This window comes from Lepisosteus oculatus, chromosome 25, assembly GCF_040954835.1.
Source record: "Lepisosteus oculatus isolate fLepOcu1 chromosome 25, fLepOcu1.hap2, whole genome shotgun sequence".
NCBI classification, from domain to species: Eukaryota; Metazoa; Chordata; class Actinopteri; order Semionotiformes; family Lepisosteidae; genus Lepisosteus; species Lepisosteus oculatus.
Window position 1 is genome coordinate 4,371,807 of NC_090720.1, and position 18,426 is coordinate 4,390,232.

General features: G+C 37.1%; 1 protein-coding gene across 4 annotated transcripts in view; it reads right to left on the reverse strand.

The window, feature by feature from the left end:
• LOC107075574 (MORN repeat-containing protein 1) overlaps positions 1–18,426 on the reverse strand; it is a 165,296-nt gene that overhangs the window by 126,042 nt on the left and 20,828 nt on the right. For all 4 annotated transcript variants that reach the window (XR_011183659.1, XR_001477079.2, XM_015337156.2 and 1 more), the window contains exon 11: positions 14,157–14,222. Coding sequence is in view for 2 of the 4 variants with exons in the window: in XM_015337156.2 (XP_015192642.1) it covers positions 14,157–14,222 (66 nt within the window). In the remaining 2 variants the exon portion in view is untranslated. The remainder of the gene's footprint in view (positions 1–14,156; positions 14,223–18,426) is intronic.

The following is an 18,426-nucleotide window of genomic DNA, read 5'->3' on the forward strand; positions in this document are numbered from 1 at the left end:
CGCAGGCTTTCTTCCCTGCAACTTCGGGGGAAGAGAGAAGCGCATCTTTAAGAAGCAAGGCTGGAGAGGAGCAGGAACCAGGGAGAGACCAGTCTCTGTCTCTGACCCCCCGTGTGCGTTTTTTAATTAGAACAATTATAACAAGACCTGCTGGATAAAGGTTAGACTCTTGCCTCAGGGACAAACCAGCAGGTACAACGATCCCCCTAACTGCCACAGAGAGGCAGAGCAATGTGACCTCCCCACATGACAGAAATGTCAGTTAATTATCCTTTTTTTTTTACAGCCAACTCAATTATAGCCCACTAATCACCTGAAGAGGGTTGCAGGTAAGAAACTGAAGGGGGGAGGGCACATCCATTGCATGGAGGGAGGGAGCTCATCACTACTACCTAAGACATCAGCAATCATCATTAAATCTGCAGATGCAAGACCTAATAATAGGATATAAACAGTTATAGGCATTTTATGAGCTAATCTATGTGAAGTAATATTTTCATCAAATGAAAGTGATTGGTTTTATTGGCCTGGCGGGAGATATAAAATGAGATTTCGAAAGCTTGGTCTATTTCAAAGGTGACCAGCTGCACATCACACCTTTCTTCCCTTTTTGTCCAAAGTCGACCTCAATTAGTCCAAATGAGAACTTCTTAATGAAAGCGGGCGAGAGCAGTGGTACTCACCAGAAGAATTTTTCATGCTCCATCCAACATGGCTGCTGCCAGAAGGACAAACACTTAACAGGAAAGAGACACTGACAGAAAGCTAAAGGATCTCCAATGAATGTACTGACACTGATGTCACCATGTTATCACAATACAGAACATCACTGCAGAACAGATCAATCTGCCATTCTCCTTTTACTGAAAATAAATCGGTCTCGCCCACTCTGACGCATGTGGCCTTCAAAGTGTACTCTGAATGAGTCTAAAAATACTATTAATTATTTCACTTACAAATGTATAAGTGAAATAGAATTTTCTAAATTCTATAAAAACTCACATTTTAACTTGCATAAATAAAATCAGTGACCACTGGGCTTTATGTTGTGTTAGAAAAATAGTTACCTAGAGTATTTGGGAAGCATCAATAATTAAATAGTTGTTTAAAATACCTTTGAAGTATATACTATATACTATACTGCATTCTATGAATTATAGAACCTAACAGACTTGGTGAAAGAAGTATAAGAATATACTCAAGAATATAAGAATAATGTTATGCTCCAGTAAAAGTGTGTAACTCGCCATAGTACAGCTTTAGGAACGTAGCGCTATTTTGGAGTTAATTTGTAGTCTAAGCTTTTATGTCTTTTCTTTTCGAAGAGGAACACATTTAATTCCTAAACATATATGCTGCCTAATTATTTCTGCTTAAAATTTTAAAAGGCTAGAAATGTAACCATTCATACTGTGACAAACATAAAAATGCAAAGTGCCTCTTCATTACTCGTTTTTTATTTGGGTTGAATTGACTGCATACAAATTCTCTCTTTGACCTAATTCACCATGCCACTGAACTCTCTTTTGAGGCCTCTCTATGACTGATAAATACAGAATTTCTTTAAGAATATTTAAGTTGTTGATTACAAGAACGCAGATATTCTGAAAGGCCACATAGGACTATCCAAAACCTTTTCTAATAAACAAGAAAATCACAATTAATTACAGTTGTAGGATTTTTGTCTAACCCATCGAATGATCAGCTGTTTTGAGCTATGGAATCCAACCAATAGTGATTAAGGAAAATACAGATTAAATCAAGCCTAATATAGGCAGATAAGTGAAATTCTGCTTTTATACTAAAGCTTTATAATGATGTCTGAGGAAGGATTTGTCTCTGAAAAAAATAGTTACATAAGTAATGGGTGGCAACATTCATCTCTAGGAAAGAAGTGGACAGAAATGCAGAAATAAATGTTTTCCTTCTGTTTTAAAATATTTCATTGATATTTCAGTTGCTATGGTGGAGCAATAAATATTGGTGTTTCTTTAAATAGGGAACAATTTCCCTAATGAATAACATCATTGGGTTTGTAAAAGAAAAATTCAAATATAAAACTGAAATTAAGTGTGTCCTTGAGTAACTTATATTTTAACTGAAGTTGACTAAACTATTTCCACAGTTAATCTAAATTCAAATTTCGATATCTATTACAGAGGAGCAATGGCTGTAACCTCTCAGGACCGCAGACATGCTTAAACCGCAAAGCCCTGCAAAAACAGATCTTCAATTAAGACACAACCCTCTCCACTAACTCTGACCACTTTCATGTGCCTGAAAAACATGAGTTGTCCTGTAACCAATGGACACAAGTGTTGTTGTTGCCAGAATATTATGAAACTCAATACTTGCTGAGAGCTTAGGATAATACCACACCTATCTATAGATCTTATGTCATGTGTGTTTCCATTCAAAACTCTCCTTGAGGTGGTTGTTTTTTTAAATGGGTGGAAAGTATGTTAGAGGGGGTGTCATTAAAGACATTTATCCAGGAGAACACAGCGTAAGTTGTTGACAGTTTTGAAATAGGATAATCACAGAATAATTATTTAACATGTTTTTAATTTTTGTGGGGGCACAGAACATTGGCCTTTATTATATTTATTATATTATGTTCCTGGCTAAAGTTTGGACACAGGCAATCTGCCACATATAAGAAACAAAGAGAGTTCAAATGTAAACTAATACACAATCAATTATAAATATACACTGATGGAAAAAAGAAACGCAACATTTTCTGGAATGAGAATACTATAGTTAGAGCTTACGTACTTTCACAAAATGTTGTCAATTTTTTTAAGGCCTCTGACCAGCAATACAGCTTGTGCAGTGAGGCATTGCAACTTGCCAATCACAAGAAAGCTCGTTAGGTGCACTTTTACTCAACGAGGTTGAGGTGGAACAATGCCCTATCGCATCCTTTAAAAAGCCTTAATTCAAAGCTTAGGTCACTGCAAGAAAAAAGGCTACTCTTAGTAAGTTTTCTGTGTATTCCATAATGTCTCGAATGTCACCAGAAGCAGGGGAGAGGGCCATTGGCATGCTGCAGGCAGGCATGTCATGTGCCAGCATTGCCAGACACTATGGAGTAAGCAGCTCCACTGTGTCCCAACTGCAGAGAAGGTTACAGCAGACCGGCAGGACAGATGACCATCCAAGATCCAGTCATCCTCGAGTGACCACACCAGAGCAGGACCGACATGTCAGACTGGTCCATCTGAGAGATCGTTTCAGGTCTGCCACCCATACTTCTGCTGAAACTGCCGGTAGACATAATGCCTGCATCAGTGACAGGACAGTGAGGCTCCATGCTGCTGGCCTTAGAGCAAGGCTCACTGCTCCTAGAAGTCACACCCAACTGACTTAGGCCAGAGGGACTCTTCAGCCTGTTCCACGCAGGCCGGAGGGCCAGAGTGTGGAAGAGGGGGTGTTGCGTTTCTTTTTTCCCCCCATCAGTATAACTACTGTATCTACGCATCAAGACATAGCATAGGGGTGTCTTTTTGGCATGGCAAGCAGCTCTGGTGCTTCAAACCTCTTAGGTCCTGGGTTGTAGTCAGACCTGGAGTGCCTCATGTGTGATCTGTTTGCAAGTTGTCCGTGGCAGCTTTGAGTTTTCAGGAGGTGCTCCAGTTACTGAACATTGTCCAAAAACCTGTGGCTTAGACTCACTGGCATCTCTAAATTCTCCCCTGCGTGTGTGTAAGAGTGAATATTTTCATAGGGATCCTAAAGCAGAATTCTAAACAAATACTCAGAAATGTACAGGTATTGTATGCAACATTTTGGTTATTCTAAGCAGCTTAAAGATTTAGAATTAATATGGTCAAAATCTGTTTGGCAGTTTTGAGCAAACCCGGGACAATACACAGGGCAGATGCAGCAATGCTGCCGTAACGAAGGCTTAACAAAAACCAATATAGCCCACAAATTGCTGTAGTATTGTACTGATAAATACTATAATCAGAGAATTCACAATGTACTAAATTAGAGCAAAACAAATACCCAAAAAAAGAAGGAAAAAAATGGAAAATTGCATCTCAGTGGCAAGATTAAAGATGAAGACTATTTTTGCATACCGTCTTGCTAACTAAATACAAAGAAAAAAGGCCTTGTAATAATTTTGACCTATTTTGGTATACAGTATCAGCACAAAAGCTCAGAGTTAAGGTACTTAAATTCATGTCAGACTTTGAACATGCTGTTCATCCACTACTGCTTGAAATTCTTTCCATCTATATAAGCCAGCTCGGATGTGCTCTGCAGGGAAGAGCTTTAACTGTTCTTGGTTCCTGTTGAACTTGACTCAGAAGGAGTGGTATAGCTCTGGAACAGCAATTTTCCTTCCTCTCAGTAGACCCATCCTGTATAAATACCACCCCCTGCCTCGCCATCCCTCTGTTACAGCAGGTGCGAGACCTTTGGCAGACTCTCGGCAAGACAGCAGTTCAGGCACCAACTGCACTCTGCTTTGCAAAACTAGGAGGGATAAGGAGGCAATCTCTCTTCAAGGAGTTCATCAAAACACACAGAAGAGTGTCCGTTACTTAGTAAAGTGTTTTTTTTCTGTTCTCTTTTCTTACGGATGCCCGAGTCAATTTAGCACTTGGTACATTGACACTAGGTGAGGTGATTCACCTTGCTGCAGTTCTCGAGTAAGACGGATAAACTGCACAAAAAGATAACTAATTCAGTAAACATGATATTTACAGGAAAAGATGTTATCAAAAGAAATGGAAACTTGCATTATTGCAATCTGCCTCTGAGAAATGATCACCCGTTCTTTCTATTTTACCAAAAGAAATAATCTTGACATTTCCCGTGTTCTATATGCATACTCTACAGACAAGATTGTGGTTTTCTTTTTAAAGACTGATATTTTCTGCGCTATCAGATTAACACTGAACTTGAGCAGCAGAAGAAATAAAACAGGGAAACAAAAGGACTGATTGTGCTGCATTCCAAGCACTTTTTTTTTTAAAAAAAAAGAAAAGTCGGAAAGAAGCAAAAAAATAATAATTTCAGATAAGGCCTCCGTCTTAAAACTGAATAAATAAATATATCAAACATCACACGCCTTAATCTTCACATTTGACAGCGTTGGGGGAAGAAAGAAATTTGCTCTGTTTTTATAGCCTGCCGGAGTCATCGACAGTTTAGTTTTGCTAGTTATTCTCCCTGACAAGCAGATCTCTATATGAGATAATGCCTCATGTGAGGCAGACATTAGTTTTTTTCTTTTTCTTATAATTGGATTCTGCACTATTCATCATTCATGTACATTTTGTCTAAGAAATTGTCAAGTTTCCTTTTTATAAGACAGAAACACTTTAAAGTTCATTACACTGTACAGTGTTTGAAATGAATTCAATCTGCATTTGTTTGTTTTCTAAAAGACATCCACCCCATCAAACCTTATAACAATCTGCGGTTAATTCTGCCTTTTAATTTAGTGAAAAGCTGATGTCAATTGAATGAGATTCAAGAATTGTTTCTACCTATATCAGCAGCTCAACTCTTAACCGCCAGCTTTGAGAGTGAGAAACCAGTAAATTTCTCTTGAAGGACTTCTGTTGTCATAAAGACCATCTTTGATCTCCTCTACAGAGAATCTTAACGAGCAGAAACAAGGCTCAAAGATGAAAGACCAGAGCAACTTGGAGCAAGACAATATTTACTTAACTAGCAAGAACCCCCGTCTCTGTTTTACTAAAGTTCACAGAAATATGTAATCAGATACTTCATTGTAATTTAAGACTGATTTCCAAGGAACAGAGCTTCTAAGACGAGGAGTGAACAGAAACTGTAAACCAAAGGTTAAGCAAAGCATCGTTAAATCTGATGCACCCTGCTGTATCAATATTGTTATGAATATGGAAGGTTAACATGCTGATCAGAAGATAAAAGGACTTCACTGTAGAAATTCGGGTTTTTTTGAATAAGCTAACTTACCTCCTCTTCAGTTCTGGACAGAGTTATGGGTGCTAAGTAAGATGTAGATCCAATTGTAAAGATCTCCTTATCTTACACTTGGACATCAGCTTGAATTTCTGAGGCCAGGCAGGATGCTTCTCATGCATTTGATTCTTTTGCAATACTTGGGGGCTTGCCATCCACCAGAGGGTTCTTTCCAGTCATCCATTTACAGTATATATTGTAGTTTCTTCACCATTAATGTAACATCTCAGAGGATATTTTCCCAAAAAGGCAGCCATAAACAAGGAATGGAAAAAAGTCCCCCACACTGCTGAAACAATAACTAATTGCTAATAAGACCAAGCAGGGCTTCAAATCAAAATGCATTCCTGCCCCATACCAATTTAAATTAAACCCAGCAGTCACAAGTGTTGAAGAAAAAGATATGAAGCTATTCATTAAAGTAAAAAAAAAAAGATCTATTGCAGCATATCAAAATTATTCTGTAAAAAAAAAAGATTACTTTTTGTTGTGCAAAGAAAAATATGTAAAAAGTCTAAATCTTATTGTGCTCCAATATGCTTTGGAGAGCGTAATATAAATTTAAAAATTGAAAATGTAAAAAAAATAGTTCAAACCCCATTAATGGAGTTGCTTAGAATAATGGAAAACTTTTTTTTGCAAATATGCAAAGTATTCAGACTCTTCCTATGGTGTCCCATTTTGTAAAACTCCAAAATGATGGATACTTTTAAAACCTGTTAGTCAAGCTGAAAACTTTCAACAATTAAGATATGTTACAGCAAAATGTTAGCAATAAGTCAAGAAAAAAACCTTAAATAATTTGATTTCATACATATTCACAGTATTCAAGCCTGTCAACTCAACATTTGGTGGAAGCACGTTTGACAGTAATTACAGCTCTCTCTCTTTTTAGGCAACATTCAACCAATTTTGCAAACTCTCTTGATGCAATTGTTGCCCATTGTTCTAGACCAATGTGCTCAAGCTCTCTCAAGTTGCTTGGGGATCCCTTATGGACAGCAGTTTTCTAGATGTTCCATAAATTCTTCAAATTGATCAAGCTAGGACTTTGATCGGGTCACTTTGGTCTTGTTTTTTAGCTCACTGTCCCGCTGAAAGGTGAATTTTTGTTCTAGTTAAACAGGTGAGAAGCAGCCTTTCCTCTAAGATTTGTCAGCACTTTGCTGCTTTATGTTCCTATCAGTCTTGACAAGATTCCCAGTCCCTGCTGATGAGAAGCAGAACTAGAACATAATGCTGCCACTACCACATTTGCCAGTAGGGATGGTGCTGAATAAATGGTGCACTCTGTTAGGTTTACATCAGATGTACAGTAACACCTTGCATTTAGACCAAATAGTTTTGACTTTATTTGACAATCTTTTGGCTGCATGTTTGCAGTATCACTTTGATGCTTTCTTGCAAATCCCATTCTGGATTTGAGATGTTTTTTTCAGTTCCCTTTATGGAGTGACCCTTGGACATTTTTTTCCATCCCAGCCAGTGAAATCTGTAACTCAAAGTTGCCGTTAGCCTCATGGAAGCATCCCAAATCAGTTTCTTCCCTGCTTAGCTGCTTGATTTGGATGGTCAGCTTGATCTTGGTCATGTCTGGGTGCCTTCCACCTCTTAATGGACTTCACCATGCAAAGAAGAAATTGAATATTAGGTCTTTGAAAGATTTGATACCCTTCTCTTGACCTGTGTACTTTCATACAGCTCTGTCCATCAGTTATTCTTTAAGTTCCTTGTCTTCATATTTGAACCTTTGCTTGAAATGCATGACCTGTGTGAGGGACCTGACACAGACGGGTGTAATCATCTGACATCATGTGAACTACTATTCCTGCACACAGACAGGGCCCTCTCACTAATTGTGTGGCTCAAGGAAATTGGGCACCTAAATTGATTTAGGTTTTGTCAAAGCAAAGGGCTTGAATTCTAATGCGAAAATGACTTTTACTTCTTGTTTGTTTTTTGCTTTGAATGTGTGGAGTAGCTTGTGTATATAACAAATACTAATTGCTACTCAAGTGTCACGGGTGCAAGCTTTAAAGCAGCAAAATGTGAAAGCTGCAATGATTTAAATATGTTTGCAAAGCACTGCATTTTTGTCAGGTGACTTTTCAAAGGCGTGATGTCCCAGGAGCAAGGATTAACAAATGAAAAGCATTATTGGAATTTACCACCTAGCCACCTTGACAGAGGTATAACCACCAGGGCTATTGAAAAAGTGTTTGTACTGATACGTTTACACCTCTACCCAAGCATAAGCACAGTGACAAAAACGGCAAATAAATCCTGGAGTGCCAGGAGATCTTGAACTGCCTGTGCACTTCCCACTTCATTTGCCACAAGGACACACTGGTATTAAATCACATTACTGTTAAAATAGCTGCAGAGGCACAGGAAGGTTTTGCAGAATATAGACCGCAAAGTGCATTAAAAAAGGAGGGGGACACAGCAAATTGCCTTCGGCACCAGCAAAAAACATGGACCATTAATTTTAATATTAAATGTCCCCTACTGGTTTTTAATTTTGTCCTTAGTAATAAAAGAAGGTAAGCTGAGGTTATCACTCCCTTGTTTGCCTAAAAGCCCTTTTTCTTTCCCTTTGGATACCCTGCCATTGAGAAATCCAATTACTGCTCAAGGTTTGAAATGCCCCAGCTTGCCATATTACCATCTTGAAATGACATAATCTTGTTTTTGGACAGGGAGGATACACCAAGAGTCTTTTTCAAGCAATTCATACTTCAACAGAGAAGCTAAAGGAAATGTGCTAAGTTTGGAAGCTTAACATTACATGCATAATTTTTCCCCCATATGAAACATTAGAAAATTGGTTTAAATTCAATTTGTTAAAATTGAAAAAATCTTGTCATGTACTGTATGTTGATATACTGTACATTCTAGATGATGCCCAAGATGTAGAAAAATCTGAAAAAAAAACCTGTGTAGTATGCAATCACCTTGCAAATTGGAAAATCCATCCATCCATTCATTCATTCATTTTCTAACTACTTCTCCCAATTTAGGGTCAAGGGAGAACTGGAGCCTATCCCAGGCATAAGGCAGGACAGACTGCCAGTCCCTCACAGGGCACACACACACACAAACAAGGGCCGATGTCCCAGAAAGCCAATTAACCTAACAGTATATTTGTGAACTGTGGGAGAAGAGTAGAGCACCTAGAAAAAAAACCCCAACACAAACATAGAGAGAGAACATACGCCACACAGATATCACTCTAGGTCTGGACTTGAACGCAGGGTCCCAGAGCTTTGAAGCAGCAATGCTGAACACTGCACCACTATGCCATCAGTGTTGGAGAATAGTTCATCTTAATTACTTATTTTAGTGCACAGAATCAAATGTATGAAACAAGTAAAGGTTTATTCCATTCTGAAAAGAGAAGAAAAACGTTTCAGCTGTGGAGCCTTTTTCAGGTGTAAGAATAAAATGTATGCCTACTGGACGGATTGGCTTCTTCCCTTTTCATCTCATACTTTCAGCTGAAATTCTAAACCCACACAATGTCAGTCTAAGGCTGGAAAACTGAAAGTTTTAAGCGGTGTAGTATTTTGAGCATCTACATAATCGCTGTTTTTCCTTTTTTGGGGGGGCCTGTCAATCAATTCATGTGCGTTCCAACACACATAATGCAGCAGCAGCAGAACTGAACAAAAAGATTAAAAGCAGCCAAAAACCCCCAGAACAAATCAGCTCCAAAAAAAGCAATTAATTTTAATTCAGGAAAAAGATGCACAATTGGCTAACAAAGGTGAAAAAGAAGGAATAAAGGAATTTACACACCTAACAAAAAATATCTTTAATTAGATCTATAGTGCTTTTTGATAAGAAACCGGAGACTAGCAGAAAAAAAATATTTATATAAAGAAAAAGTACACAAATTCTCAGTTGTCTAGCTCCCAATAAACCTCATCTCTCCTTTTGCTTATTTCTCCAGGTACATGAGCTGCAGTTCACGATGGCAGTGAGCATAAGTGACTGTGGAGGAGGATGGGACTGGCTGTTCCATCTACAGGCTTAGAACAACACAACCTGGCCTACAAAGATGGTCTAATGGCAACCTGTGCCACCTCCATGAGCTTGGCTCTATTCTTCCATTCCAGCCTGACCGAGGGGGGTCACAGAGTACAGTGTAAGACGTTCATGCAATTTCACAACAACAAAAAAAAATATTAATAACCAGTTGATAACCTCACTTTCTGCTCTTGTGTCAAGTGTGCCCACTCCAGCTCTTACAACTTTTAGTTTCTGTTATTTTACTGCTGTGGATATTACTGCTGTTGGTGAGTTTGTTAAAATGAGACCAACAACCTGTGTCTGGAACTCCATTCCTATGCCTCTACTCAAATTTAGTTTTCCTACTATTCGTCTAAATTGTTGCTAACCTTAACAAGTCCCCGAACTCTGGTCTTGTTTCTGAAGGCTACAAGTTTAAAAAAACCCATGGATCTGGACTCTTAAGTAGTTAATCACTACACTCTTGCAAAAAAATTGGAACTGGTTGCTGCATATCTATTGCAATTTTATATCTAATGAGCTGATTAATGCTCCAATAATGCTGAAAATAATGCTTAAATTTTGCAGGACATGCTTGATTTTTTTTGTATTCTGCAAACTTTTGAAGTTGCATTCCAAAATTGTCCAGCTTTATTCCCATAGTATTATGACATTCCCATTGCCACAAGGAAAGTTTCTTGGTCTGTATGGTAAAGACAGCATTGCTGTACCATGTGCTGATATCCAGGGGATGGCTCATTAAACTGACTTAATGACAATCTGTCTTAAGCTCCCAGAGATGTGGTAGATCTCAATTAACACTGCATCCCTGTCTTCTGGTCTCCTCAAAGAAATCACTCTTAAGCGAAACCTGCAGAAGCTTGTAATTGGTGGATCTTCACAAATGTTAATCATAAGTTTATAGCCTTACTTAGATAAAAGGAAGAGATCAGACAGAGCACACAGGGAAATGGATTGAGGCAGTTCCAGCTGTTTCTTGTAGGATCTCAGTTTTATCTGCAATGGCTTGGTACTGTGTTCCAGACATCCAAAATTGATTTTATGCAAGTAAAAATGATTCATTTTCAGTCCTACTTTCTATATATTCATAATTTCCATTCAGGTCCCTATGTCTATCTTTTATTCTTTTTGCTGAAGTTTATCAGATTATTTCAAAAACACCTCTCACAGACAATAGTAAAAAAGTTGCATGTCTCTATATTTGCAAATGGAGAAATGCATTTTCATAGGGAAAGTGAAACCTTCATTGTTTGGTGGGGAAAACGCATGCCTGTATCACCTGAGAATTTCCAGACTTTGGCCTTGGCACTGCCATGTAAAGGGTATCGGTGACCGGATCAAACTGCCGTCGTTATGGCCACTGAAGTTGAATTCAGTGGAATCGGGGCAGGAGAATCCTCCAACAAACTACTGCAGGTCATGCTGCTGAAAAAAATAGGAAGCTTTCCGCTTGAAACCAGATGAAAATGACCTTGATTTATTCAGCCTGGGCCAGGTCAGAGCCCCTACCTCGTAAATTCAAGGCCAAAGCCTCCAGATATTTTTGATGATCAATAAAACATAATTGGATTTTCTTCATATTTGACCAGATATATTATAAAACTAGATGGAGAAACTGTAAATTTTACATTTTAAAGTCAGGATATGGCACTTACTGTAAATAAGGCTCTGTTACTACTGCTTACCTCCTATCGTGTCTGAACAGTGAACATGTTTTCTCAGGTAGTACAGGGAGAAAGACATAATGAAAACACACTTGAGTCTAAACATGCAAGTTAAACATGATGCTGAAAAAGGGCTGAAGGAAACAAGAAAAATCTAAGGTTTGGAATTTCAGTAAAAGTGTTCTCTTGTACAAAACAAACAGTATCCTGGTTACTTTAATTGTAACAGCACTTAAGGGCTTCTACTTAAATATCAATATTCAAGACAGATCCATAAAAATACATTGTTTCAGTTGCTGAATACACCCGCCTTAGCCGATACCTGGCCTCAAATGGAGCCGAATCTTTCCCATAGAAGGGAAAAGGACTTTTCTTACAAGTACATACATATCGCAGTCCACAGAAATATTCACAACACGGGGAGCTGCTGACAGATGTACACAAATATTAAAGAACAAAGATATGAGCTACAGTCATCTGTAATGTTTAATACTGACAGCGCATTCTTGGGTTTTAATATGAACTTTAAATTATTCTGTAAATGGCAGAAATATACTCAGGGCATCACATTCACGTAACATTTGAGTTTTATTAAGTTGTTCTTCAGACCAGCTGCAGTATCGAGTTAAATTTAATTCCAATGAATGTCTTATGCAAGGACAAACCACATTTATGAAATCTCATTCACCAAATATTTTCCTGCTATGCTAACAAGCAAACCAAAGTAATAAATATATATGTTTTAGGAGTGACGGCTGTTTGTTTCTAGTTTGACGATAATTAAGCATACAAGGTGCTCTGGGTCATTAACAATGTCCCTATTCTTTGTTGGGGAACTTAATGAAGTACTCTCTAAGGGCTGGGCTGTGATGCCCACACTGCAGGGACCCTGTTAAAAGAATAAGGGCAGAGGCAAGGGAAAATTAGCAAGGGTCAATTTTCTCACCTAACTTAACAGGAAAGCAATGAGGCAGGCAGTTAAATTAACAAGGCTGCTTTGTGATCCAACACGATCAGTCTGACCTTCAAATTTCAAACCACTCTTGTAGCATGAAGAGCAATGGATTATCGCCAGTTACTTTCCACTTGACTGAGGGCTTCTCTGAACTTTAGAGCAGCCTGACAATCAGCCAGTGCTGGGAGATAAGAGATGCACACAGCACAAACGTTCAGCTCCCTGGCAAAATACAAGGTAAAGGGTTTGGATGGCCTTTTGATTGTGGTGTGTAGGCCTGTACCAAACTTTGAAAAGTCATGAAAACCATACACTGTACAATTACATTTATTCTAATAAATTCTTACATCTGGGTGCTAATCTCACACAATCATCTCTGTGTTTAACAATATTTTATGTTCCAATATTGATACTGGAAAAAAACAGGATTATAGAAGGATTTATCTTAATGAGGTCAAGACATAACAGCTGTCTAATAAAACCAACATGCTTCAAAGCTGCTTCAAAGATGTATAGGATACACACACACACACTATACGTGTATATATAGCTTATACTCTCATAATATTTTTTAAAAAAGGAAATGTATTATAGAATCCTTTAAGATATATATTTTTTAAAAAATATTTTAAATTGCAAAAAAAGAAATCACTAAAATAATACTATTCTGGATTCACAGCATAAACATAGCAGATACCTCTTTTAAAGCCTCTTTCAATTGTAATGAAACAGCATAGAAGATACACATCATGTCTGACTGCCTCTGACAGGGCTCTCCCTCATTTCTCAGATGCCAGAAGCCTTAGAGAAGGCCCTGACCTTTACATTTGTACCAGCAGGCACTGGCGGTGAAGTGTGCTTTCACATCCGACACTTGCCTCTGAGTTACTGTATTAGCAAATATGTAAAAAAGGGAAATGGTGCATTTTTATGTACAAACATCAATGAATCAAATGCAGTCCAACACACTGAATGTCTAAGGGCAAGAAAGCAAGAGCCCTTGCTTCCTAGACTGTTCTTTGCAAAGAATATCGTATGTCGATTTTGCTCCATGCTTCGTGCATACATTAACATCCATAGGATCCTCTGCAGCTGTCATAGAAAGGCAGTACTATGAAACAGCATAGCAGTAACCCATCTCTCTCAAGGATTACTGTACATACTGTATTTGCTCACACTGCCATTTACAACATGCGATAAAATTAAAAATAATATGGTGCCTGTGAATATTCTGGAACTACTGCACACACGGAACAGTAAGGAATGAACGTCCTAACTAAGAGTATTACCATAATGTAAAAATACAATTGGTCATGTATATTGCCACATTATGTTCTTTTACCAACTGAGCAAAATCTTTAAATAGAACCTCAATACTATAGCAAAACCTCCATCTTACTTCAGCAGTTATGCAGCACCGTTCTGGTAATTTAACTGTCACCAAGTTCTCATATCAAATATTATAACAAAAAACATTCCTAATTTTCCTTCTTAAAACATGCTTTTAGTACTGAGAATAAAAACTTGCACTCTTGCAAAATTACCTGAAATTGATTCAGTTATAGCAGTAGCTTCACTCTCTCCAATCTGATCTGAAACATCTGTTTTTCCTAGAAGAAAAGAAAACGGGGAAAAGTGGGTCAGACAATGTCTTAAGAATTTCTTTTAAATGTGACTGAAATACACAACTTGAAATGGATCAATAAAAAAAATCCTAGGGCTCCTTTTAAAAAAGCACAGCATCAAGGCCAACAGTTCTTTACCAATTAGGCTGAAACTTTCTTAGAATATTGCAGATTAAGCACCTGGAAACTGAAAGAGAAAGATTCTCTCTTCTCATATATTATTTTCATGCACTTGCATACCTCAACATGTTACAGTATGTGAAGGAAGAAAGCATGAGTATTTGCAAGTGTTTGAACAGTTGAATACACGCTGACAGATTATCTAGTATATTGGAATAAGCATTTATAACTAGATAGTAAATATTTCCAGATTTCTAGAACACAGATGCAAAGACGCAGAAAATATATACATAATGATAACAAAGAAAGCTAATTACATACAGATGGTTAAATTAGGAAGAGAGCTCAATGCAGCCTTGTAGATAACTCAGTTAGACCATTTCTGGACTTGTCGACATAGGATCTGACATCACTACCAACACCCTGCTCAGACACGACAGAAAATAAGATGACTTAAAGATGGTAAATATAGATTTACTAGTTTAATAGTATACCTTGACATTCTTGTAAATTTTCTATTTTATTGTATCCCTATCAACAACTAATAAAGGTTTAAAATTAGAACCAGTTTTTTTCAGAATTAATAAACTGAGGCACTCATATCCTTGTAAGGGCATCAAAATAAATATTAGATTAATATGGTGCATTTATAGAAAGAATATCATAAGCTATTTGTAATTTTTAAATCCTCCACAAATTTAAGATTTTTCACATTTTTAAATAGTAAAACCCAAAAAATAAAATTTACAATAATTGTAAATGATATCTGATTACAAAACTGGAAGATGATGTTTTAATAAAAGGTAATAAATGACCCTTTTTCAAGTGGGGAATTTAACAGGTTTCAAAAGTGAAAACATTTTATGCTAATATAAATCAGTGCAAGAAAGCATTTAAGATTTTACTTAAAAGTGAATGTGGGGATTCACTACTGCTCTTTATCAATTAAAACAAATCTGATTTCTCTAAAAAATTCTGTTTTAAGGGAAGCTGAAATGTATGTTCTGTAACTCACAGAAAAACTCAGCATAGACCATTGGGAGTCAAAAGAACTTACATTGACTGCCAGTTCAACATACTATAACCCATAAATTTAAGCTTAGCCAATTTAACCAATTGGCTAAGACTGGAAAATGTTTAGCTTGCAGGCAATAAAATACACAAATTGTTTGAGGTTCATGCTGCTTTTCAAGGTACAGTAACAAATGTCTGAATGGATCAAACTGACAGCATCTCTTTAATCTGCTCCCTTCATCACTACTCATCTTAGATGCTCTTTGGCTGCACCGTATAGGAAAAAAAAGTCAGCAATGACTCACATAAGATGTACCTTTTAAATAGTAAGAGATCAAAGTATACATCCATTTAGATATAACCTTTTAGCCACTGGCAATCTGCTACAAGTGCATGATTCTTTTAGACACTGCTCTATTTTTATGAGTCATTAAATAAATAAGGAATCATATTTGCCATGGTTTAAATCAAGTAGCAAGATTGGCCAGATGCAACACATGTGCTTCTTTGGGTCTTCTACGATTATTAGATATCATACATTGCACCACAGTCATGGAGGTGAGAGGGTCTCTCAAATGGGAATTTTCCTGGAAATGTGGGATAAAAATTAAGCTTTAAAATCCTCCACTACAAGTGAAAATCTCTTCCTCCAAATACTAGAACAGCTGGGAATGCTTGCCAAATTTAGGGGGTTAAGATCTCACCCTCAAAAGAAAAAAAAAGGTTTGCATTGCTCAAGAACAGGCAGCTGCTACAGTGGATTGAATAACCACAACCAGTGTAAGACTGGGTGACAATCAATCCTGAAGTCCATACCTTAGTCAGGGTCTTATAGCTACAGGCGCCCAAAATAAGAGCCTTTCCGTTGTAGCTTATCAACATGGGCTTGTTAGCACGCTAACATTTCTAAAGTACAGTAGCTGTATCTCCTCAACACAAGCTAGTCACTCTTCCGATATCTAAGAAAAAAAATCCCAGAAAATGCATACTGCACAAAATGCTGAGCTGGAAAGTTAATATTAACTTAATATAAAGCTAGAAAGTTAATATTTTGAAGCAGCCGTCTGGATTTCAACTCATTGGCCATCCTTGTGATTGAAGAGAAAAAAAGGATGTGAACATCAACTATCTGGCTTTTCTAATTGTTAGGTAAACAACCTCAGACTGTCATAATGTTTATTTTTTACTATACTAGACCATAGAAACACAATGCTGTTCCATAGGAAGAATTCTTTAAACATTGATAATGGTAGTCCTATGACATAGTGTAGCAAATTGATGGGAAACTACAGAAAAATCCACGATCAAACTACAGTAAAAACATTGTACCACTATACATGATCATAAGGATAAAAACCCTTTTTCATTACTCTATAGTCATACATAGGTGTGAATCCAATCTGAAAACAGGATTTAGGCAAGGATTTTAAACAGGCTTGGATCTCAAATGTAGCAAGAACTGAGCAACTAGAGCCACAACAGTGGAGTTTTGCAGTCATAATGAAGAGATGACAGAAATGTAAGAGAATTACAGCTTACACATCTTATCCTGTTACAAGTAACTCGAAAGCTTCACACCCTGTATTTCCCATTACCTTCCAGTTTAAATTAGCTCCTTTTAGAAAAAAACAGAATCAAAATGAATAAACTTCTGTTTTGGTGCTAGAAGTAACTAAGTATTTGCACATGAAAACTAGAGATGGATCTAAAAGATCTTCTCATAAATAAATAAAAACACTGGGAATTTATGTTCCAAAACACCACTACTTCTTCTTACACTGCTATAGACCCAAGCAGCAAGTTGTTCTTGCTCAGTGAACATCTTTCCTTACTTCAAACCAAGTGCCTTAGAATCTTTTCAGCTGCCTCTCCTGTAGTGAAGGGCAAGTCAAGGCAGACTTGCAAAGAAATGTATTTCAAGTTACCTGTGGATTACCCAAAGGTTAAAAATACGAAACGGAGAAAGGGAGTTGGTAGAAAACCAAAACAAAAAGATAACCGAGAAATACAATATATTACACTACTGTTGCATTAAAAAAAAAATCTTAAAGTAACAGGCTACGTTTGGCATAATTTCCGGAGGCGTGACAACTTGCCCACATAGAATGTGATAGATCTCCTCTAAGTATGCGATCGTTAACTTGGCAGACAACAAGAATGCTGCTGCTTTCATCTTTCTAGGTGAAGTGCTTATTTTTCTTTAATGGAGACCAATATGAAATATTTATCAGACTGCATCCTGTTGAGGTAATCGTTTCAAACATGATAACAGTCTGACACGGCAAGGTTCTGCAAACTAGCTTGGTGGGGATTCAGGATTAAGTGACTTTAATCTGACAGCAGGTAATTGGTATTTAGATTAGATTGATGATATTGATTACAATTAGATCTGTCCATCTCCCTTATTTAACATGAGCAAGGGCTTACACTGAGTACTTGTATATACATTTGTCACCAGAACCTGGCATCCATATAGCATACATGTGTGAAGTTATTTTAGCCTTTAAAAAATGATCCTTTCCATAGAAAATCGTGTCAGTTGTCTAACACCTAAATTATCACTTATTCAAGAGCATCTTATGCTAGTTTGGTGAGGAAGTCTAGGACTGCTTCTAATCATGGTAAACAAAACTACTTGTTTATGATATAGGTTCATTAGAGGTCACAATTGTCTCAATCATCTCTAATAAAATTAACAATATAAATTGATAATTCTCAAACCGTAAGGTCATTTAAGCATTATACTGTATATCATTTCATGATAATGATTCTTTGAGAAATCATGCACTGCTTTCTAAGATTTCAGAAATAAATACAAAATCTGAAACAGATGCCATCTGATCCAAGGCTGCTAAACTGATTTTGAAAAATGTGTATGCATTACATAATATGATATTTCAGTATGTAACTGTTGTTTGTTATATAGAAAATATATTATAAACATAATGGACATGCAAATAACCTCTTTACAACTCCTTTACACAAGTTAAGCATGCTATACACTGATTCAATCAGCGTGTATTCCGAGTGAGAAAATTAATATTAAGATTGGATC